The 24,752-nt window shown below is 40.4% G+C and overlaps 1 protein-coding gene across 2 annotated transcripts in view; it reads right to left on the bottom strand.

Annotated features, from left to right (window-relative positions):
* TRPM6 (transient receptor potential cation channel subfamily M member 6) overlaps positions 1-24,752 on the bottom strand; it is a 154,123-nt gene that overhangs the window by 6,344 nt on the left and 123,027 nt on the right. For both annotated transcript variants that reach the window (XM_077759376.1, XM_077759377.1), the window contains 9 exons: positions 22,999-23,090; positions 21,538-21,596; positions 19,973-19,998; positions 15,983-16,033; positions 14,448-14,513; positions 12,205-12,491; positions 11,838-11,920; positions 10,869-11,074; positions 3,723-3,774 (listed from right to left, as the gene is read on the bottom strand). In XM_077759376.1, coding sequence (XP_077615502.1) covers positions 3,723-3,774; positions 10,869-11,074; positions 11,838-11,920; positions 12,205-12,491; positions 14,448-14,513; positions 15,983-16,033; positions 19,973-19,998; positions 21,538-21,596; positions 22,999-23,090 — 922 coding nt within the window. The remainder of the gene's footprint in view (positions 1-3,722; positions 3,775-10,868; positions 11,075-11,837; positions 11,921-12,204; positions 12,492-14,447; positions 14,514-15,982; positions 16,034-19,972; positions 19,999-21,537; positions 21,597-22,998; positions 23,091-24,752) is intronic.

Raw genomic sequence — 24,752 nt, 5'->3', positions numbered from 1 at the left:
GAATCTCTCGATATTTCGTACCAAATCTCTTATGGTGCCAAGAGAGTGAAAAATGAAAGTGTTATTTCAGCCATTCCTCATATATTCTGTCTAGCATGGCCCCGTTGGGAATACTTCACTCCTGCATTCCCTATTGCCATGTCTTTCCTCCCAGGAAAGCAGAACACCCCCCCACCCCCAAACCTTAGTCTGTGACATTGACTCTCAGATAAAAGCTTTAAGCTAAACAATTTCCCTAGATGAGCTTTGTGTAAGTTAACACAAAAGAATCAAAGTTACTCTAAAATGTCTGTGTGAGGGGTTTGGCCACTCCCGGTGCAGGGGAGAGGGGAAGGGGGTCACAGAAACCTTCACGTGCCTCTATTGCACGTACAATCCTACAGACAGCCTTGTGGTCTCGGCAAAGTTTAAAAACAACCACCACCACCACAGAACCCTGTTTTCCAGATCTTTCACAGCCCAGCAAAAGCAAGTGGTAGTTTGGTTCCACAAGTGAGGGAACACCCATTAGTGCCATGTGCACACAGATTTATAGTAAAAAACATCTAATAACCACCATCACCATTTTGGATTTGTCAAATGACCCAAGCCATCAAGACAGGGAGTGGAAAACAATCCCAAACTGCCAATAACTGAGGCAGCCTCCAGAGAGGCTCGGTGACTCCGGAAAGCACACCAAGTGGCCAGACAGGCTTCGGGGGAGAAGACCCATGACTGTGTCTTCACGTGCACAAGTTTTGCAAAAGATCAGAGACAAGAGGGACTACAGATTATATCGGAAGCCGTACCACAAAAAACCTTCTTTGGTAGAGGATTTTTTCCCTTTCATTGGCCCCTCATCCTCAGAGGCAAGTTAAACATCTTCACTAGGCTTTAGCTTCCTCATTTGGGAACGGGTACAGAGGATGCCTACTTCCAAGGTTGTTGTGAAGGGTAAAGCAAATGTCATGTGAAGGCACTTGCTTAAACTGGCACTTCTCCAACTTCGAGTCACACCAAATCACCTGCAGAGCTCGTCAAAGTTCAGATTCAGATTTGGTAGCTCTAGGGAGAGTCCTGAGGGTTTGCCTGTCTGACCGTCTCCCGGGGGTGCTGCTATCATTGGTCTGTGGCAGGGGTAGCACACAAGGCGCTCAAAAACGTGTGCCTCGTTGAACCAATCACATGTGACCTGCCACTACTCTGAGAACACAGTTACCTTCACCAGGAAAACCAACTGCACCCAAAATGAGCTGTGGTGATCCTGTATGGATCCTATCAATTTCCAAAGTTCCTACCTTCAAGTCGTAAACAATAGAGTTTGCCGTAAGACAAGAGGTTCCCACCCTTGGTTGCCCAGCAGAATCACACAGGGAACTTATCAAAAAATACAAAATCAGGGGTCGCCTGGGTGGCTCAGTCAGTTGAGCGTCCAACTTCAGCTCAGTTAATGATCTCACGGTTCGTGGGTTCGAGCCCCGCGTCGGACTCTGTGCTGACAGAGCCTGGAGCCTGTTTCGGATTCTGTGTCTCCCTCTCTCTCTGACCCTCCCCTGCTCACGCTGTCTCTCTCTCTCAGAAATAAATTTAAAAAAATACAAAACCAGGGCTCCAACCCCAGAAGTTTCTATTAGATACTCATTCTAAGAAGCATTTTTTTTTTTTTTTTTTTAGTTTCTTAGGTGACCTTAATAGAAATTGAGACCCCTGTGGCCTACAGAATGCAATTAAATACTCAACTGTCAAGTAGGATAATATAAGCTTCTTAAATTCTAAAAGTTGGAAATACTCAGGTCGTATTAAATGATATTTATCAAGGTCAAAATGTAATAGATGATGAAGTATACATAAACTTGGTTCATTCTTTACACAAAAAGTTTTTCACTTCAAAATTATGAAGAGGGGCGCCTGGGTGGCTTAGTCGGTTAAGCGTCCGACTTTCGCTTAGGTCATGATCTCGCGGTTCGTGGGTTCGAGCCCCGCGTCGGGCTCTGTGCTGACTGCCAGCTCAGAGCCTGGAGCCTATTTCAGTCTGTGTCTCCCTCTCTCTCTGACCCTCCCCTGCTCACGCTGTCTCTCTCTCTCCTAGAAATAAATAAAACATTAAAAAAAAATTAAAAAAAAATTATGAAGGAAGTACTACTTATAGTACAAGGTTCCTACTGTAAACCCTTGGGCACATGGCGCTACAGCAGAAATAATATCCTAAAACAATATCTGCGAAAATAAACATAAAGCTTTTATCTGTACCCTAAGGGTTACAATATGAATCCTAAGCTCAAATATCATAGAAATTGTATGCATAGGAGCATATGGGTCACTTTTATCTTCTCTAACTTACCTAGTCCGAAGAAACAGCTAATACACTTTTAGATGAACCTCTTGGCATAGATGACTACACATGAGAATATATTTAGAGTGAATCATTGAGGAAAAGAATAGAGCATTAAAGCAATAAATGTTTACAATATGAGTGCTGTGGGAGAGAGGCAAGAATTTCAGATTTTATCGTCTGAAGATTGCCCACATATATAATTTCATATATGTTTTCTACAACCCAGGGGCCAAGTACAGACATTGCGGACAACCGAGAAGTAAAGATACCATATGCTGGCAACAGTTCTCAAAGTGTGGTCTCCAGGCCAGCAGCATCAGAATCATCTGGAAACTTGTTACTTTATTTGACCTCACCCCCCAAACCCACTGAATCACAACCAGCTCTCCGGGTGACTGTGATGGAAGTTCATGTTTGGGAAGCACTGTTGTCTACCATATTGTTCAGTCCTTAGCTGGCACCATTACCATTAAGAGAAGAATATAACTTCAGACCCTCTGCCAAGCTTTCCCTAAAGCCCACTTCTGGGATCAAATGCCCGTGGAAATTCAAAGGACAGGCAGATGACTCATTCTTCTCTGGAATTTAAGCCGCATCCCTGAATTCAGTCAGACAATCTGATGCTTCGTAGTTAAGCCCTGTTTGCTTGGCCTCTTGGAGATTTGCTGTGACTGAAAAGCACACTTTATGCCTTTCCTTTCCTAGGTATGTGATGGAAGACATAAGGTGCAGTGACTCCACCGAGAAGACAACAAAGAAATCTTTGCTTCTCCTATGACATTAATGGTTTTGATGCCAAAGCCTGTAGAAGCTGAACCTACCCATATATCTCTTTTGTTTGAGCCACCAGAAAACTCAGAGTTAAATTTGCAACAAGATCCTGGTTACTGCATTGGTCTTTATACTTTCCATTTATGTGCATCAACTCCAAATTTCATCTTATTTCCAGATGTTCTTTTTGTTCCCATTTCTTAACCTATGCAGTTTTTAAAAAAATATCCTATTGTAGGGGTACCTGGGTGGCTCAGTTGGTTAAGCGTCCGACTTCAGCTCAGGTCATGATCTCCCGGTTCGTGGGTTCGAGCCCCGCGTCAGGCTCTGTGCTGACGGCTAGCTCAGAGCCTGAAGCCTGCTTCGGATTCTTTGTCTCCCTCTCTCTCTGCCCCTCCCCTGCTCACGCTGCCTCCCTCTCTCTCTCTCTCAGAAATAAATAAGACATTAAAAGAAATATATCCTATTGTATTGGACAGAGGTAGATATAGATATATAGATATCCAGCTTATAAGCTGTCTCAAAATCTTTCTAGGATCTAGGCAAGACATATCAATGTTTAAAAATTACTTTTATAAAACCACATACAATGTGTTGAGTGCAATTTTCAAAATGATAACATCATAAATTAACTTACTGTTTGTCTTCAGGTTTTATAACAGATGGGTCAGTCAAATTTTCTCCAACACCTCCAAAGGAAAATGAAAATGCATTTAGCAAATGGGGATTTCAGTTCCTCAAAAACCCAAGAAAATAAAAACCAAAATCTTAATTTCTTTCCTTAAACTTGCATTCACCCTGTAGTAAATTCAACATTATGTGAATTAAATGTACTATAAAAATTGTCCAGGTGCGCTGGAAAATTTTAGTAAATTCACTGTTTCCCACACCCCCTCTGTTACGCTATTATAAACTTTGAGACTTCAAATGAATGTCTCAGTGGTGTGTTCACAGTTACTGATGGTGGCATCCATCATTCATTTACCGTTTGTCCATACTAGACATTCTAATTATATTTTCTCTAAGTCTCAGCTACTTATAAAAGGGAAAGTATTTCGCATCCTCATAGCCCCATTTTGCCAAGGAGTACATTGATGTTTGAGAAGATGAAGCAATTCGTCAGAGGCTGCACAGTTCACGAGTGATGATAACAGGATTCTAGCTGAGCTAAAGCCTGTCTCCCTCACGTGAGGCTCCAGAGGTGGGGTCCGTCCCCGTACAGCAGGGCGCAAGGTGTTGTGTGGTTCTGCAGATACAAACTCTGTTCCATCAAAGATACTCATTGAATACTGTATATACAGCGTTTATAAACAGTAGATTATACATGCTCCCAAATTCTTGATCTGGATGCTGGTTACACTTGTGTTTTGGTTGTGAAAACTCTTTGAGAGGTATGCTTATGCCATGTGCACTTCACTGAAATGGTTTTCTTCAGTAAAATTTACCCCCCATGTCAGGCTCTGTGCTGACAGCCCAGAGCCTGGAACCTGCTTCAGATTCTGTGTCTGCCTCTGTCTGTCCCTCCCTGGCTCATGCTCTGTCTCTCTTTCTCTCCCAAAATAAAAAATAAACATTTAAAAAAAAATTTTTTTTAATGGATGAGGGTGGAGATGTTTCCGAGAGCAGTAAGGTTTCCTAGGCAGGCTGATTAGACAGAAAAGCACCATTTCGGTGTAACCCAACCATTTCTGAAATCAGCCTCTAGTCTGCCCTGGTCCTCTTTGCTTGGGAGAGACCAACTTTGTGGGAAAATTATTTAAAAATCATACGAAATGTATACCATTATTATGTATTTCTATTTGGCAAAAAAAAAAAATGTCATGTTTTCTAACCACTATTTGAAAAATATTTTTTTTGTCATGCTTGGTATGTTTTACCATATGCTAAATCTTTCACAAGAAAATGCAATCCTTATAGTTTATAGGTTTTCCCCCTAAGAAACCGATTTCCTTCGGAAAATAACCTGTTTAGGGAGTTTTCAAGCATTTTTGTGTCAGGACCCTCTTTGCCAGTCTGGAGAAATAAAGGGATCCCCTTCTCAGAATAATGTTTTAAAATGCATAATTTAAATGCATAAGATTACAAAGGAAACCAATGATACTGAAATACAGTCATCAAAATATTTGTTTAAATTGTACTGTAATACATGTGCTTCTTTATTAACACATTAAATAACAGAATCCAGTGCAAGTCTATAACTACCATAACACCAAGTAATACATATAAACAGTGTTTTGAGGTATCTGCCAACATCATAAAGTGCTATGTTAATATCAGGAATCGCTACTGCCAACAGTCATAGATACTGCTAATATCATAGTGATTTGTGGTCTCCATTATAATCGAAGGAAATGATGAGTTTCAGTTGTAGGGTAGTGCAAATAATGGTGTAATTTGTTTTCTCAAAGTTCACAGACCCTTTGAATTTTTTTTTTCAAATGTTTTATTTATTTCTGAGAGAGAAAGAGACAGACAGCGTGAGCAGGGGAGGGTCAGAGAGAGAGGGAGATACAGAATCTGAAGCAGGCTCCAGGCTCTGAGCTGGCTGTCAGCACAGAGCCCGACGCCAGGCTTGAACTCACCAACTGTGAGATCGTGACCTGGGCCGAAGTTGGACGATTAACCAACTGAGCCACCCAGGCACCCCTCCTCTGAATCTTCTTTAAGAACTTCTGGCTTAGAATCTTTTTGTACACTGATTTTTTTATAGGAAAAGTAACAGTAAGGCTAAAACTGAGGCTCAAGGGGAAGTGTGTAAACTGTGATTTGCTCGGCCTTTGTTCTTCTTATAGAAAACGTCCTAGGAAGATACGGGGCTCTTTATACATTTTCTCATTATATGTACAAGAAGGAACGTTCTAGAGAGACTCTGCTTTTCTAATGACGCAGTAAATAAGCAGAACAACCGACAGAAAGTGCGCGTACCATCAACAGAGACTAAAGGCTACAGATCCTTTTCATGTTTAAGCTTAGACCTAACTTTAAGCTTGAACCTCTCCAGCCAGCAATGATGAAAGCTTTAGGCAGATGGCTGAGGAAGCTGTAAATTTAAGCTGGGAATATGCAGAGTACCTAAAGAGGTCAAACAGATTGAGGAAAAGGAGGTTTATAGGGGAGAAAACGTCTTAGCAAGATCACATCCGCTCCAGTTTACTCTAAGTCTTGTTTCATGTTAGGCAGGAGTCGGAGGGCCTGGGTCCCACTCATAGGCTCTGTCGCCTTCTAGTTAGGTGACCTGGACTCCTTCTCTAATCTCTCTGAATCTCAGTGTTCTCATCTGAAAGTGTGCAGAATAATGGGCCTTATCTTATACACTTACTGAGGATTCAATGAACTATTGTATACGAGGTGCTTAGCAAAGTGTCTGACCCAGAAGAAGCTAAAACATGTCAACTGCTATTTTTATTGTCTGTATTCTATCAAGACCTCTTGTGAAGTAAAACTGTATTTTCTTAACACTGGTAAAATCATTTACCTAATGATCTCGTTTACCTAATGAATAAATCCCACTAGAAGAACGAGGGTGGAGTTTCCACAAACATTTATATCCCTAAACCCAATCTGATGGTTCAAAGTGTAACTACTAAATACGTTCTTTGGGGCCCTCCAATGGCAGAAGGAACATTCTATTGAGTGAGAAAATATAGAAGAAAACTAGACATTTCAACATCCAAAAATCCCAATCACACCTGTTTACCGAACTGTAATAGGGCAAAAATGCCTGTGTGCAGGTAGTATGCAGTATGGCCTTGGCCTTGCAAGAAACCCAGACACATACATTCTGATCCCAACCATGCTGGGATATACTGGTGAACTTCTAAATCTTGGAAATAAGTTACCTTCCTTGTAACAGCAGGGTTCATGATGGCAATGTTAATACAAATGCTGACTTACTCTGGAAAGTGTTTTGTTGACTAAAAAATCCAGTATTTCCAAAGTTCTTTGAAAAATATAATGAGGTTTAAAAAAAAAAAAAAAAAGAATGCTCTAGACCACCGTAATTTGAAGTGTCATTGTTTTTCATTGCCACTGCTGGGGATTCAATGTTGGATTTCTCATGTAATGATGATGACCCAGGCCCTCATGTGTACGATTTTTACATGGAAAGAAACTGATGAAACTACAGTATAATTACTAGTGATCAGAAATTGGTCAAGCCTTGGGGCACCTGGGTGGTTAAGTCAGTTGGGCGTCCAACTTCGGTTCAGGTCATGCTCTCATGGTTCAGGAGTTCCAGCCCCACATTAGGCTGTCTGCTGTGAAGCCTGTCAGCGCAGAGCCAGCTTTGGATCTTCTGTCTCCCTCTCTCTTTCCCTCCTCCACTTGCACTCTCCCCAAAATACATAAAGAAAAAGAAATACAAAAAGGAAAGAGAAAAAGAAAAGAAAAGAAAAGAAAAAAGAAAAGAGGAAAGGAAAGGGGAGGGGAGGGGAGGGAAGGAAAAAGAAAATGTTCAAGTCTTTCCTTAAAGCTTAGCATCCAGGCCCAGTGTGGCACTCCTTTGGAAGAAGCAGAAAAGAAAAGAAAATGAAAAAGAAAAACTGCCAGAGTGTTTCTCATTCCTTCTTTCCCCCAAAGCAATAGGGAGCCACAGCAAGCTGATGAAGATTCACTTCCATTTTAAAGAGCCAAACACAGATTTGGGGGACGTGGTGGCTGAGTCGGTTAAGCGTCCGACTCTTGATTTTCGGCTCAGGTCATGATTTCATGGTTGGTGAGACGTTGGGCTTTGTGCTAACAGCACAGAGCCTGCTTAGGATTCTCTCTCTCTCTACCATGTGTACTCACACACACATTCTATCAAAAATAAACAATAAACAAACAAACAAATAAATAAATATGAAGAGCCACACAGAGATTACTACTAACAACAATAAATAACATTCCTGAGGACTCACTCTGTGTCAAGAACTTGCCTTATTTGAGCTCCTTAACATAATGGGTTAACAATGAGGTAAGTGCATAATATTATCCTCCCCATTACAAATGAGGAAAGTGGGACACAGGGTGGTTGCCCCTGGTCACACAGCTAATTCATGGTGGAGCCAGGAGTCAGACCCCAGCACTGCAAACCCAGGGCTCTTCCTCCAAACCGTTGCTAGTAGGCCTTTCAATCTCTACCCACTACCATCTGAACAAAGTGGTTCCATTGCCTCTCCAAAGACCAGAAATACTCATGAACCAAATCTGAAACTGAACCAAAAACCATTAAGGGATTTTAAGAATGCATATATCCTCCCCATTTTTCCTTTCCAACTTGGTGTAGATTAAATATGATAATGCGTCAAGTCTTTAGCCAAGTGCCTGAGAGAAAAAAGGTACTTGGTAAATGTCAGCTGGTAGTAGTAGTAATGTAACTGTTTATAGTTAATATCATAGGGCTCATGTTCGTCCATAAATTCGGGCCTACCCAACTGACCAAAACTCTCCCAATAAGTATCTCAATTTCTTCATGCTCCTTCTATGATGTCCATTCTCCTCCTCTTTGAAGGTCAGTGTTTTGACATAGTTTATTTGTAGTGGCCTATTTCTGCAATTCACATAATTGCCCAGCAAAAGAATAAAGTTAATTCCATTTTTCCCCCAAGACTATCAATGCAGCATTTGTTCTGTTTAATGTCACTTTGGATTACTTAGAGACATAAAAATCCCCAAACATAAACATCATTAAAGAAAAACCTATTCAAGTGGAATACAAAAACACACTAAAGAGTCATCATTAATTCCTTAAAGTTTTTCTTTGGTTGTTGTTTTTTTTTGTTGTTGTTTGTTTGTTTTTGATTTTGCTTTTTAAACAACTCCACCCAAAACTCAAAGCACAGACACTCAATACAGATGAAAACAATCAACCTCTCCCCAACATGAGCCACAAAAGCAGATGCCTTGGGCATCAGCATGCTGAGTTTACATGGATCATGTATTTCCTGGTTTAAAAGCTGAATCATCCTGACTGTTTTAACTTTTGTTTATATTGCTTCCTAAAATATTGTGTTGGAGGGTTAGACATATAACTCAACTCCGCAAACAGCACAGATCTGAAAAGACAGTAGGACTTTTGTGTACTTTAAAAAGTCTTTACACATCCTTGAGCACATGGTACAAATTTCAATCAAAGTTTATTGGACATTGCTCGCAATGCCTTGGGATTGTTTATCTTGACTGTGCCCAGCCTCCAAGCCTGACTTTCGGTGCAGAATCCCAGCACTCGAGAAGTGGGAAAGTCAGAAAGGACAAGGAATAAGCCCAGTCTATTTAAATGAACCATAACATAGTTACGGCCTATGAAACTCGTAAAGAACGAAAAGACAGTACAGTGAGAAGGAAAGAACATAGACGGTCAAAACAGCTTTGGTCTGCATGGTGGCGCCCTCTTCAGGAGCTGTGCAACTTTGGGAGAGTTATTTAAACTTTCTGGGTCTATCAGGTCACGATCTCACAGTTCATGAATTCGAGTCCCATGTTGGGCTCTGCGCTAGCAGTGCAGAGCCTGCTTGGGATTCTCTTTCCCTCTCTCTGCCCCTCCCCACTCAGGCTATCTCTAACTCTCTCAAAATAAATAAATAAAAACTTCAAATTTATAAACTTTCTGGGCCTAATATTCCCCATAATATCTACCTTGAGGTGGTGCTTCCGGGATTAAATCAGATAACTTCTATGAAAGCTCCTGGACTAGATCCCTTATTTAAGGGCACCTGGATGACTCAGTCGGTTAAGCGTCTGACTGGCTCAGGTCACGATCTCGCCATTCCTGGGTTCGAGCCCTGCATCGGGTTCTGTGCTGGCAGCTCAGAGCCTAGAGACTGCTTTGGATTCCATGTCTCCCTCTCTCTCTGCCCCTCCCCCACTCGTGCTCTGTCTCTGTCTCAAAAATAAATAAACTATAAAAAAATTAAAAAAACCAAAGCACCAGTGAGTGAGCCCAAAGACTCAGCTTTGACCGTAATACATATATTGTTCTGTGTCTGCAAGGAAAGGCTGCTGGAGACACTGTTTTGTGCTGCAGGATTATAAGTCACATGTGAGGCTGACAGTAGAGAAACGCACTGATCAGAGGCTTCCATTAACTATGAGTGTACTGTGTTGCCTCTCTCAGACTGAGTTTGTGCTTTCATGAACTGCCATATCAAGGTATACAGCAAAGAGAGCAAGCTAAATTATAAACTGCCAAAGCGTGGAGCTCAAAATCACAAAAACTGCCCAGAAATTACTTTCCTATGTGTATAATCATATGTCTAAGTGTTACAATGAATGTTAAGTCCCAGCCATAAAGCCATAAAACTAGAAAACCTGGTACAAAAATCATTCCCCATTTAGATCAAAGTTTCAGATGCATTTAAATTTTAGGCAGCTAATCATTGGCCCAGAGCTTTTTCTTGAGCTAAATGGGGAGCAACATAGTAGGGGCTCATGACCATCCCTGTAAAATGTCTCTGAAATAAACAGTCCCACCTCTCTTCAAAGCCAGGTAGAGCAACTCAATACATTATCCATCCTGGTTCTTGCAAGATTTCTTGGTACACTGGCCTGGTTCCTCACCCTTTGGACAGTTTCAGAAATAACTGATACCTTCAGAAAATTGATATCATCTTTCAGTTTTCAAATTAAGGGGGAAAAGCATCCGCTATCAGGGAATGTCTCCACTGAAAGACCTTAGCTATGGCTCTGAGCCAAGAAAGAGCCAGGGCCGAAGGCAGCTGACAAGGACATGGAGAAGCAATCCCTGGTCAAAGTTTCCTGAACTGCGCCTCACGCTAGTTTGGTCAAGTTCTAGGCCATCAATCACCTTGCAAATCTAAAACCAGCAGCTCTGCCCGGGTGTACTCATAGGTCCAGTGAGAGAAGGCCAACAACAGCTCTTCCAAGGTGCTGCTGGGGATGATTTCATCACCATTGTTATTGTTGTACTTCCGGAACTCTCCCGTCATATACTTCTCAATGGTCAACCACTGGTTGGCCGAATGGCAGTAGATTAAGAAAACTTCCAGAAACCTGTGAGGGAGAAAAGGAGGCCACTGAGTCCCCATGAAGCAGCAAAGGTGGGACTTAACGTTACCGATAAGTCAGCAGGAGGGAAGATATCTACCTCTCGTCCAACGCGGCCTTAGTGAACATGCCCTTACCTTTCTACGGCAGGGACAGAACGCAAAGATTGGGATTTTTTTCCCATGATGACTTACTTACCTCCCTTCTTTTTGAGGAAACCCTCCAACTCCTTTATGAGTACTGGACTCAACTTTTTTCTTGTCATGCTCTATGAAGTTCCTTATAAGTGAAACAATAAAACTCGACCATAATCCCTAGGACTGAATTATGATCCGTCTTGCTAATGGAAGCATCTTGAGACGCTCAAGCAAAAGTAACAAGAGTTCATTCTTAAAAAGTTCCCCAATTTCTCTAAGATATTAGGGTAAGAAACTGCTTAAAATAGAAATGTTCTTCTTCCATCATGCTCCTGGACCTTAGTAACTACATCTAGGGCCTGCCTGTTTCACATAATGGAGAAGTTAGTCATGGCATCTGTCTGAACTTCTCTTTTCCACTCATATAACTTCAGTTTAAGCCAAGATATTCCTGGGACCCCTAACTCTCTATTTACCAGTCTCTGGAACTATGGAAGGAAGAACCTAAAGACAAGATTGTGGAGAACTACCCTGTGGGTGTGGCACTTCTCATGACCAGTAGGGCTGAGAAGAAATTGAGAAAAATTCCTATTTAAAATGAAGAACCAGGGCATCCCAGTCCCTATACTCACCTTGGCGTGTAGGGAATGGTTTGTGGTTTCACTTGATTGAAGGTATAGATAAGTTTTTGAGCAGCTCTTTGTTGTTGAATTTCCTACAAAATTGGGGACATTGATAAAAATATTAGTTTGTTATATGCATGCTAATCAATGATCAGAGAAGCACATGAGACCTCCCCAGTGTGATTTTTAGCCTCATCCAGCTCTGACCACACTCCGTTCCAAAAAGAAAAGCTCTACAAAACAGAAATAATGGAATACCACCACTTCCGGAACAGAACAGGCTATCCTCTGGGTTGGAGATAATGGCCTCCAATCAGGAAGTAGCCAGAACGCCTCTCTTTGATCTAGCCATCTGGGCTCTAGGACTCGGACTTACCCTGAGGCAAAGATGAAGCACAGTACTCTCCTGGAAGATTTTGTGCCATGACTGCACAACCTCAGGTAGAAAGGACTTCACGATGAAAACCTGGCCTGGCTTGAGAACGTCATCCTCGGACCAGGTGCTGACGACTCTCATGGCTTTGCGGAGCCCGCCGCCCATCTCCTCTCGGGACAGCACCTGGATCATGGCGGCTCTCCCTCGCTGGGACCAAGAAGACATACTTTTCCCAAGATTCAAAGGAGAACTCTCCTCCAGCCTATAGACAGTTACTTCTTCTCCAGCTGCAAGAAGAAGTACAGGTGAGAAGTTCAGTGATACCTCATGTCTGACACAGACAGCGTGCGGATAAGAACTCAGAATCAGTTCCGTTTCCCAATGATCAGAAGAGAATGGGAATTTCACCTCTGCAGAAACAGGTACAGAATAGAGGTGTGGATTTTGGCCATGCTATTGTCTCATAATAATGAGGGGTGGGGAGAAGGAGGGGGGAGGAAGGGACAAAACATCAGATAATATTTAAGAATTAAATTGTTCTTATTATAAACTATAACTAGACAAAAACAAAATCAAGTAGTAGAGCTATGCTTCTTTTATTAAATACAAATACTTCCAAAGAGATAGTTTAATCCTGTGTTTTCATTATCATCCCCTTTAAAGCCTTATTAGATTATTTTTTCCTAATTCCCCCTTCTGTGACATTTTAATACTAAAAGGACACTGTATGTATGTACATGTACTATATGTGTGTGTATGTATATATATGTGTGTATGTATATATATACATATATACAGCATGTAAATACAATATATACATAGAAATATAGATACATATATGTAGATATATAGATATATAAAGATATATAGATTGTATAAAGAAACGGATATAGATATGGATACAGATATAGATACCTGTGCTTTATACATGAAAAGAAGTTTGTGCTCTTTTACCGGTGATATTACCCCCCACTGCGAATTCACGGTTTAAACACAGCTTGAGTTAGCATCAGCGTCATATCCCAGAGCCTCTCCCTCCTTCCTTTGTGCCCTTAGACAAGTTACTGGAAACCTCACTTTCCTTATCAGTAAAATGAGGGTGAAAATAATGCTCACCTCACTGGGTTGTTGTTAAGAATAAATATGTTAATTTGACTAACATCAACTAGAACCTCAGATACCAACTCAATCCCACTTAATAGATTTTACACACAAAATGCTCTCTAACTGCTAGATAACTCCCACTTTTAGGCTGTCAAACAGGGATCAATTCAGCCTAGACTCCACCTAATACAGTGTATATGCTTCATAACAAAATTAACACATTCTAGACACAACTTCTGTCCAGCCTGTGTTTCATTTTCTCCTTATACCTCTGCTTTAAATGCCTTTTGTTTTGTTTTGGTTTTGCTAACACTATACTGATTTACCAAGAACAGAATCTATTTACTCACTCTTGCATTGAATTGTTTACTAAAAAAAAATATGTCTAGGTAACTCTTATTCAATACTCAATGCATAATTCGAATATTTATTCTTGGTACCCAGATAAATGCCACTGAAGGTCTCTATTTAGAGTTCTAAATACTTAGATACTTAGAGGATTTAGAGCAGAGCAAAACCAGCCATGGAGCCATGAGGAAGGAGAAGGCTTTTGCATCCACGATCGGAAGCCACCTGATCTGTCCCCACATGAAGAGAATTAAGATCTAGGACAGAGTTGTTATATCGTCAATCTAGTAGTCTTGGCTTAATGCCAGCTTGTTTTTCCTTACTGCTCCAGCCTTTAAAAGTGACATTGACTCTCTGAGCTAAGAGCAATTAGTTTACATGAAAGAAAGCAAACAAAAAAACAATATACAAAGCATTTCTCTTCAGATGCCTGTTAGTTTTTACCGTATTGACATTTCTCTCTTTCTTCTGCGTTTATTACACATGGTTGGTTGGTTCTTTTCTTTCCTACTTTCAGCCTTAAATCAGTGAATGCCAGGTGCAACATTATGGCTTTTTTCCCAACTGCTGCTTGTTATTGGTCTCATCCCTACAGCATTAGATTCTGACCCAAGCTGCCGGCTGGGCAGTTAACAAGAATTTCCATTTTAGGAAACTAATCTCACTAAACCGCAACCACTGGCAAAACAAAATCTTCAACTGAAACGGTGCAACATGGTTTCTCCTTCGATTTACTCGGATGTTATGCCTCTGCCCTGGCACAGCCTCAAGAAGGTAGAAATGGCACTCACCAAACAGTTGGATTGGTGTAAATGGTATAGTCTGAGAAAGCCTCATTAAATTGTTCCTTTCAATGGCTGCAAACAAAAAGAGATTTACTATTTTAAGTATGCGTCAGTGGACTGAATGCACAGTGAGACGCCCCCCACATCAATCTATTCATATAATATGAAAATGGTCACTTCAACCTCTTATCTTTGCCTTCATCAAAAATATTATCCATAATCTAGCTTTAAAAAGAAACTATGCCTTAAACAGAAAGGAGACCCCAGTCTTACAAACTACAGGCGATAGCATCACATCATCTGAGGTAGGGCTATCACTCCCAGTCTCCTGAATACCAAATCACAGAGTAATCCACACATCTGTGGAACTTTCTTTTTTTAAAGAGCATTCTGCGTTCTTCGTTTTCTGGTTTGTCTTTTCCAGAGCAAATCTAATGCACAGTGGACTGTGGGGACATCTACTGTTGACTTTGCACAGTTCACCTCCTTTTCCCAGAGAGAACTGAAGACCGATTTTAATTAGAAGCAAGTGATCTGCATTTTCCTGTTAAGAGCCGTATCCTAACAGATCAGAGTCAATATGAGTTACGGTATTCTTCACCAGACTTTCTAGAGTTGACAGCTACAGTCAAAATATTGGATTATTGCTGCTGAGCTGAAAGAGCCAGTTATAAGAGCCTAGGATGTGGAGTCTGAAATCTACTGAAACACTATTCACTACAGAGGAGAATTTAGGAAAAGGCAGTCTATTAGTGGACCTTGAACACATGACCTTGATATAATAATAATGGTAACTGTCACAGCGATAAACTCTCACTGATGTGCTGAGCTGTGTGAAATACTGTGTAAAAGCCTTGCCCGTGTATCATCTCATGCAATGCCGAGAGCAATGACACACAGAAGATCAACCAATGGCACAAGTCCAGTTGGTTGTTACATTGCTTTGCATTTCAAAGTGTTTCTCTCTTAATTCTTACGAGCCCTTTGGCAGATCGTTCCTCAGGAAGGGCAAGTACAATTACTCCCACTCTGAAAGAAAGACAACTGAAGCACTGTAAAGCAATGTTGCTTATGAGAGTCAAGACCCTTGACATCTTGTTTAATAACATTCTTGTAAGGTGTCTTTGTTGAACTTACTCTGTGGGGTTGGCATTCATTCAGTGCTTATGTTCACTGAGAGCCAAGGAGGGGATAAAGTCCTCCTCTAAACAGCTAGTTTCAGACTCTATCCAAGGTATGCAGATCTCTGCCTTCGGGCTTATAAGGAATTTTTAAATCTCAAGTCATCCTTCTTCACCATTTGGAACTTGCCAACACGGAAAAAAAAATTTGTTTTTAATTCCACATTCTCTTAAATCCTAACCACTTGTTTTCCCAAGTAAATGGCAAGATGAGAAATCTGAATGGTCTTCTCATGAGAGTGAACAACATCTTGTTGGGAGTCATATCAATCCTTCAAAATTCATCAATACTCCTGTTTACAAGTGCAGAATCACAGACGCTTAGCTCAGTTGATGTGTCTATGTGCACATGCATCCTACCTGAATAATGACGGTGGGGCTCTTGAGGGCTTTTGAAGGAGGCTGAGATTTCTGAAATTGTAGAGAAGATTGGCATTTTAATTACTTGGCTGGAGATAAATACATGCTTATGAATATATTGCCTTCAAAGTTATTATTGAACAAGTTAATCAGAATGGCTTCTCAGTCTTTGAGAAAGATTGCCTAATATCCCTTAACCACATTATTGGCCATGGTATCCTGACAGCTTCCAATCATCAATGTAATATCTCCAAACATGTTTATATAGGGAATTGAAGAAAGACAGGTAATATTAGCCTCAAAGATGCATTTCCTCTGAACCAATTACACCTCTGGGTTGCGGAAGGCACTCAGCTGCCCATCACACTTCATGACATCCCCAAAGCACAATTCTCTGAGCTCCCACCAAGATGCCGTACCCATATACAGACATTATTAATACCAAGTTATTAGCAGTCCACTTCGCTGACCTAAAATGACAACAAACTGATGAAAACAAATTAAGAGGCATAGACCAGAAACAAAGAAGTGGGTGGAGAATATGATGCCAAGGGACTTATTTGTTGGGAACACCTTCTGCACACCTAACTGGTTCTCTTCTACCTTCTCAAGTCCTAAATTGCAAGGCTCTCGAGAAATCTGTTGCAACAGCTTTGCCATTTCATAAAATTAAAATTAAAGTGGAGAACTTTAGTCTCAGGGTGGTAACTTCTTTATACCTAGTAGAGTAAGCAGCATAATGAGCCCAATTTCACAGACCTCTCTGGCTTCTTGTTGCCGGATAAGGAAAGGAACAAAAATCCCTTCCTTTGGGGGTGCGTCGTAAAAAGTAAGATCAGCAAAATAAGACTCTTTCTTTCTCAGTTCTTTCAGTGATAAAAATTAAAAAGTATTCGGCTCCCACTATAGGTTGTGCTAGGCAAGACAGGTGTGAATAAGTTATGGCTCCTGCCCTAGAAAAAAGAGAGTGTGAAATATTGAGAGCAAAAGACATGTAAACTATAGTCACAACGCAACACTGTTGGCTAAGTAATGTAATCAAGGTGTATAGAGGCTAATGGAACCTTCATAGGCAAGAAATGTGATACTCTTTTTTTTTTTTTTTTTTTGAGAGAGAGAGAGAGAATGCAAGTGGAGGAAAGGGGAAGAGAGAGAAAGAGAGCAAATTACGCTTAGCACAGAGCCTGATACGGGCTTGATCCCACGGCCCTGAGACCATGACCTGAGCCAAAATCAAAAGTCACTCAACTGACTGAGCCACCCAGGAGCTCCTCAATGTGATATTCCTTTTTAAATTTAATTTTTAAGTTTATTTTGAGAGGGAGAGAGCACACGTGAGCATTGGAGGGACAAAGAGAGAGGGAGAGAGAAAGAATCCCAAGCAGGCTCCACACTGTCAGAATGGTGCCCGTGCGGGGCTCAAACTCACAAACCATGAGATAATGACCTGGGCTGAAACCAAGTTGGACGCTTAACCAACTGGGCCACCCAGGTGCCCCAATGTGATATTCTTAAAGAGGATGGGCATCTGAATCTGATAAAGGTGAGTTTCAGTTCTGGCTCCACCATTTCAGGAACTGTGAGAATTTGTTCACATTCATTCAACACATATTTATTCCACACCTGCTGTGTGCTTGAGAGAAAGAGCAGTAAAAACAAAAACAAAACAGGTAAAATCTCTGGCTACATTCTAGTAAAAGGAAAATAAACAAACAAGTAAATATATAGTGCATAGAGTATTACATATATGTCAAGCTACAGGGTTAGAAAGTATGGGAGACAGGGAGGCTATAATTTTAAGGGTGGCAAAGGCAAGGGCTCTGTGATAAAGTAAAATCCGAGCAGAGACTGGAAGGGAGAGAGGGAGAGTCATATGGCAAAATGAAAAGTATTCCAGGCCGAGGGGACAGCAAGTGCAAATGCCTTGAGGCAGGACCATAGGGAGCAGGGCCAGAGTGGACTGTGCTGAGAGGAAAGGGGGTTAGAGAGTTGGAGGAGGGGCGGCGGATCAGCAGGGCCTTGTAGCACATGTTTGGAATGCACTTTTACAGAGTGAGATGAGATGCCGTTGGAGCAGGAGAGTGACTTGATCTGAACTTTGGTTTAAAAGGGTTATTCTGGGGGCACCTGGTTGGCTTAGCCGGTTAAGCGTCCGACTTTCGCTTAGGTCATGATCTCACAATTCGTGGGTTCGAGCCCCGCGTCGGGCTCTGTGCTGACTGCCAGCTCAGAGCCTGGAGCCTGTTTCAGTCTGTGACTCCCTCTCTCTCTGACCCTCCCCTGTTCGCGCTGTCTCTCTCTCTCTCTCTCCTAGAAATAAATAAATAAATAAACATAAAAAAAATAAAAGGGTTATTCTGGCTGCACTCTGGAAAGAGACTGTCAGAGAGTAATAGTTTGCAGGCCATCGTGGAATCCAGGAAAAAGATGAAAGAGCGGTATGTGGGGGTAGCAAAGTGATCAGATTCTTGATACGCTCTGAAGGATGGGTTAGAAGTGGGGATGTGGGAAAGCGGGAGTCAAGTACGATGGCAAGACATTGGCCTCAGCAACTGGAAGGATGCAGCTGCCCTTCCTGAGATGGAGGAGGGAGGAAGGGGTGCATCTTGCCGGAGATGTCTTCTAGACACTCAAGTGGAGAGGTGCAGAGGTAGGTGGTCGTGTCCTGCATGGCAGAAACGTTGAATGAAAGAATGAACATGAACCTGGAAATCCGGATGAGGGCCAGGCTGTCAACAGCACTGGGGAGGACTAAGGAATTTGCAGCCAGTCCTGTCGGTCATGGGAAACCACTGGAAGCTGTGGCATAAGTGACGACACATCTTCCAGAAGGTAACTCCAGCGTGCGCACAGGAAAGAGCAAAGGGAGAGAAGCCAACCAGGTTGCTAACATAAAATAAAGGGCAAAACTTTTTTACTTAGGAAAATAAATGTTGCAGATTCTATGGCAGAAGCAGTGGGGTAGAGCAAAACAGACACCTTCTAAGGATCGGGGGTGGGGGTAGTATGGAGTTAGAAGGCAAAGGTGATGGCTAAGAGGAGTGGGTTGGGAAGGGCATTATACATGAGTAAGAGTCCCAGTTTGGGCAAAGGAGGAGTAAGTGATCAGAGATGCCAGTCAACAAAGTAATACAATTAACAGCCTGGGAAGAACAGCCTCAATCAAACTTCACAAATGGATAAAATGGGTCAACATCAAATGCTGCAAGCTCCATGAAGACTAAAAAAAAGGTTCTGTGACTTAGCATTAGAGCACAGCTCCCGTAGAGTGGTGGGGACAGGCACCATGCAGAGCAGATGTTAAGGCTTTCTCATTAATTTCGAGGTGGATAGGAGTGGCAGTTTGAAAACTCGGTAACATCGAGGAAACACTGTTTCTTTTGTGCAGAAAATGACGTAAATATGTAGGTAGGTGGAGGAGAAGGAGTCAACTGCACAGGAGCTACTGAAAACCAGAGAGAGTGGGATGGAACGCAGCCGTGGAACAGAGGGAACCCAGCCTGCATCCAGAGGTCAGGAACATAGAAAGGAGCTCGTTGACTGTGGTGAAGTTTGAGAACAGCCTTGAGGGTGGTTTTGCTAGGGAGTGGTCTCCCATGACCTGGCCCTACGCAGCCACTTGGGGCACAGAGCCCTCCAGAAACCATATAGGAAAGGGTATCCACATATAAGCTGAATGACTCTTAAAGAGCTATATGTAAAAGCTCATGAATTGATGGTAAGAATTGTCGAGCAGGTGAAATGAGCTCAGTGGCAACACTCTCACTCACAGAGGAAACTGGAAAATCACTGACAAAGAGGCAATTCAAAGAAAATTCTACACCATCCATCAATCCTGATTTATGTGGAGAAAGACAATTAACTTTATGCATTTCTACTGAACTTTCAACTTTGTACAGTAGACAAAATCATAAATAGAACTCAAGGAACCATAAAGACTTTACCATTATAAAATGAAAAAAAATAACATGTTTAAATATAAACACTTACTGTCCACTCCACTTGAACTCCTCAACCTGTTTGAAAAATTAAAATTGTTTAGATCATGCTTTAAATTTTTCAATGACCAGAAAAAGTAAAAGTATGTGCAACAGTAACAATACAGAGTCTATATGTGTGTGTGTATATACATATTCTTTGAAAGAAGTGCCATTTGACCCCGATCACTAACAACAGAGAAATGGTTTACAGCCCTGCAATTATTTTCATAGAAAAATGAACAATGCGTTTGTGTGTGATTCATTTACTGCATTCGCCCTAAGCTAACCAAAAAGCAGTTGTTGGGCTTTATTTTCAATTAGCTCTATGATCACACAACATATATAAGATTTAACTGTGTGTGTGTTGTCCTGGATCAATTAAAGTAAAGGGTTCCTAAACTATGCAAAGCAGATGCCTACAAATGAGTCTGTGAATGTCTCCGGACAAGCCTACAAATCAGTTTCATTAGCCCACGTGGCCCCTAAATGTTCACGGGCTGAAATTAACTCTCTGTAAATTGTTACTTGCCCTGCTCAAGTGCACAAGTGGCCACAGGCAAGTCTGAATAAATGCATTCAAAGAATATCTCCAGTACTGAAGGTCCTTAGGGAAGAAAGTACAATTACAATTATTGTTTAATTTCATGCTGCAATAACCCACTACTCTGCATGAGCACAAACTACGGACCCTCTGGGAGGAGAAAGTCACATGCACTTTAAGTCTAGAGGTGGGCTTGCACACAGAGACCTTGATGGCAGTTCCAGACAAAAGGCCATCCCAAATAGAGCTGCTGCAAACTGCAAGTCACATTCCACCTGCTTGGTATCCACTGGCGTGAGTTCATTCGGTGGTTTAGAATTCTGTTCCCACCGCTGTATGGACAATTTGATGATACAACTAGCTAAGTCCAGAAAACACTACAAATGAAATAGAATAATTTTGCTTGGCTGGTTTTCAGACTTTATTTCTCTGAATAAATAAAATTCCAGGAAAATACTCATGCCTACAGCCATTTGACTTCTCTATCTCCTCTCTTTCTCTCTCAATCCCTGTCTTCCCTTTGCTCTGTCTCAATCCTCCTCAAATTGTTACTGGTTTGATAGACACTTAGGATTTCATGAGACACCAAAAATAAAGATAAACCTCATAAACTAAAATTAACAATCTGGAAAACATCTAAAGAGAAAACTATCAGGTCTTCAGTCTTTTTCTTTAGGCCAGACAGATTTGTCCTTACTCTTTAATACCAATTTCGCAATCTTATCTGTCAGAAAAGTTAGGATACTCATTATTCTGTGTGTGCTTTCTTTTGACACTGAAAAGAAAAATGTCTAATCTGCTGGGGTAATATGTTTCATTATATTCTGAGAAGGCACTGAGGTGAGATCTTATTGCCAGGAATGGGAAGACTTGGAGAATAAGTAATTTTCATTCTTGCTAAGAAGAGAAAAATATTGTCATTGCAAACACATTTTTCCCCCTCTTTTTCTGACCCAATTAAACGTTTGTTCCCAATCAGGTTGGAAAAATAGAAGCCAAAGGTGCTTTTAAAACATACATTTAGAAATACTCACAGGAAGCTCCTATTGCAGTTGGTGCTCCTGGAGTTCCACAAAGAATTTTTGCTCAGATCCTGAGCAGAAGGGAAAGGTCATTATACATTCACCCAACATTCTCCCACCCCAAGCTTCAAGTAATACATTTGCAAGGCACGTGCCTCGGAGGGTTCCTCTAGCTCTGTATTTCTCTTTTACCGGATGCACAAAACTCAAGTTAAAAAGATGCGTAATGTTAGCACAATATCTGAATAACTCAATGTGTTGACAGACTTAAATAAAAGAAATAATTTTTACGGGGACATCATAGAGAAAACGTAATGTATAAAGGTTTTCACAGAATGAGAGTGAACAGTCAATGACGGAGAAGAAGGAATAAAGGTCATAGTTGACAAGAAACATCAATCATTACATCATTATGTCATATCAGGATATTATTGTTTCAGTTGATGATTATTTAGAATAGCATTACCTTGAACTTATCATTCTATTTTCTATTTAGATTCAACTATTACTTCTTGAAGTCTAGTACACTCTAGTACAAGTCATTACTCTAGGCATTTCCACTGGTGTTATTTTTGTTATCCACTGTCAATAATCTCATAAGAATGGCATTAACCCCATTTTAGAGACATAGCTAAAAAGCTCAGAGGTTAATTAATACACACACACACACACACACACACACACACACACATACATGGCAGACAATGCTTGCCTCCAATCACCTACCTCCAAGCAGATTACATTCACGAGGTTATTAGCATACATTCATACAGGTAATGTGGATACAGTTCCCAAGTTCATAGAAATGATGTGCAAACCAAGACCAAAATTAGATTTGTTGCATCTGCCTAACTAGATTACGCTTCCCACATGGTCGATGGCAGTAAAACAGAAACACATTTGCAGATGTGAGAAACACAAGAGGTTCCTTAACCCCGCAATGGCCAAATCCCTCCCAACACATCTGCAAAAATGTTTGCTCGGCCTGTTTGACTAACCACACTCAGTGAAGAACTTACTACTTCCAGAAATAAACCATTCCATCCTTAGAAAGCTCCAATTGCTAAAAATTGCCCCTCAGAGTGGGCTGAAATCTGCCTCCAGTACCTTCTATATGTTGACTCTAGCTCCACCTCTTAAAGCGTATTGAAAATACCTTATTTTTCTTCCACATGCCAACGTTCATGTATTTCAAAACAGTTTCCAAAATTCCTGAATTATTTATCTTTCGTGTTAAAAACACCCAGGTTGAATTACTGGGTGGACAGATAAATTACATGGAGAAGAAGGAAAGAATGGCAGGGGTTGGGGGCAGAGCGAAAAAACTGAGCGTACATTCAAAACAAAGATTTAAATGTAATACCAATAAAAAGTAGAAGGCCGTGATGTGACATAAAGGTAAAACAGACACAGTCAAGGAATTAGAGAAGCGTGTGCATACATTTTTTTAAATATCAAATAAGATGTTTTTACCTCTTGAGACTGCTTTAGATAATCACTGACTTGTATAGCATGCCGTTCAATTTCTTTAGTTTTCATTTTCTGATATATAGGGGGTTCTAGACCTTGTTAAAAGGAAGAAAAAAAGAGAGAATACATGAAAATGTGTTACATTCAAATCACATCCTTAAATAGAAACATCTGAACATAGAACATTCATCTAAATTTGAACATATTTTTTCTGTTTAGCAAGTGTTACCAAGATTCTTTTGTCCCTTTTTTCTCAAATGGTTGAAAGCTACATATTCTACAGTATTTCTATTTGTCAGTAGTTTCTTTTGCATTTATAATAATGTATGTTATCGAAGTCAAGATCTGAATGATCCATGACTTGTCCTCCCTAGAAAATAGCACCTTTCACAATTATTTTTAAACTCACCTTCTCCTGCACCCTATTGTCCATGCTTTATTTAAAACACATGAAATTTTCATTCCAAATTGTTAGGACTCCTTGCTTAACAACTGTATCAAACATCATAGTAGACTACTTTAAAAAAATAAAACAAAACAAAAACAAAAGATAGAAAAGAATGCCAGCAGATAGGTTTAATTACCAGCTCTTTCTTAAAAACACATTACAAGGATCATTATTGTCATTATATTTTATACTGGTGCCTGCAGAGTCACTGGCTTTTACTAGGTACCCAATAATAATTTAATTATCAGATTGGATTAATGCTGAGAATAATGCTTGGGAGTTCCTGGCTAAACGTAGGAGACAACACTTGTAATTTTCTTCCCTAATGATTTTATGCTGAAAATAAACACACACACACACAACACACACACACACGCATGCACGCACGCACGCAGGCACACACACAAAGTGCAAAAAAACCTATTGGAAAAAATAATTGTAAAATGTCATATATTTTTGTAATATCATAAAATTATGATCAATATGGTTTCAATGAGAGTACAGTATTAAAATTAAATACCTATAGGAAAAGTTAAACATAGACCTCTTTCTCATAGCTAAATTCCTCAGAACTTTTCTTTTTGTATTTAATTAAAGAGAACTTGTACTTAAAGAGAACTGACAGGGTATCACCCAACCCTCAAACTTTTTTTTGAAAATTCTTTTTCAATTAATGCTTAACACGGACACATTTCAAAAAAAAAATAAGATTCTTAATTCAGATTAACTGAGTCTGAATAAATCTCCCTAGCTTAACTAGGCACATGGACTCAGCCTATTTCCCTACATCTTCTCTCCCTTTCTGATCACTGGACTTGAAATTCTTTTCCAGAACTCTACTGCTACCTGCATCTTTCTCTAGTTGAAATTCAATAGAAATAACTTGAATAACTTGGGGAGGGGGTGAGTGGCATGGGTGAGGGTGATCCCAAGGTACAGACTTCCAGTTGTAATATAAGTAAGCCCTGGGGAGGTAGTATATATCATGCTGACTGGTGTTAACAACACTGTATTGTATATTTGAAAGTTTCTAAGAAGAGATATTTAAAAGTTCTCATTACAAGAGAGAAAATTGTAACTACGTAAAGTGACCAATGTGATTTCCACTTGCTGTAGTAATTATTTCACAATATATACATATACCAAATCATTACATTGTACACCTAAAACTAATACAATGTTACATGTGTCAATTACACCTCAATAAAAAAGAACTTGAATAATTTAAGAAAGATATATTATAATTTAAATAGTGGTTACAATATTTATAAAAAATACAATATATAATATAAATATTTATAAATAAATA

The sequence above is a fragment of the Crocuta crocuta genome, unplaced genomic scaffold (assembly GCF_008692635.1).
Source record: "Crocuta crocuta isolate KB4526 unplaced genomic scaffold, BGI_CrCroc_1.0 scaffold41, whole genome shotgun sequence".
NCBI lineage: Eukaryota > Metazoa > Chordata > Mammalia > Carnivora > Hyaenidae > Crocuta > Crocuta crocuta.
This window is presented reverse-complemented; position numbering and strand designations above follow the sequence as displayed.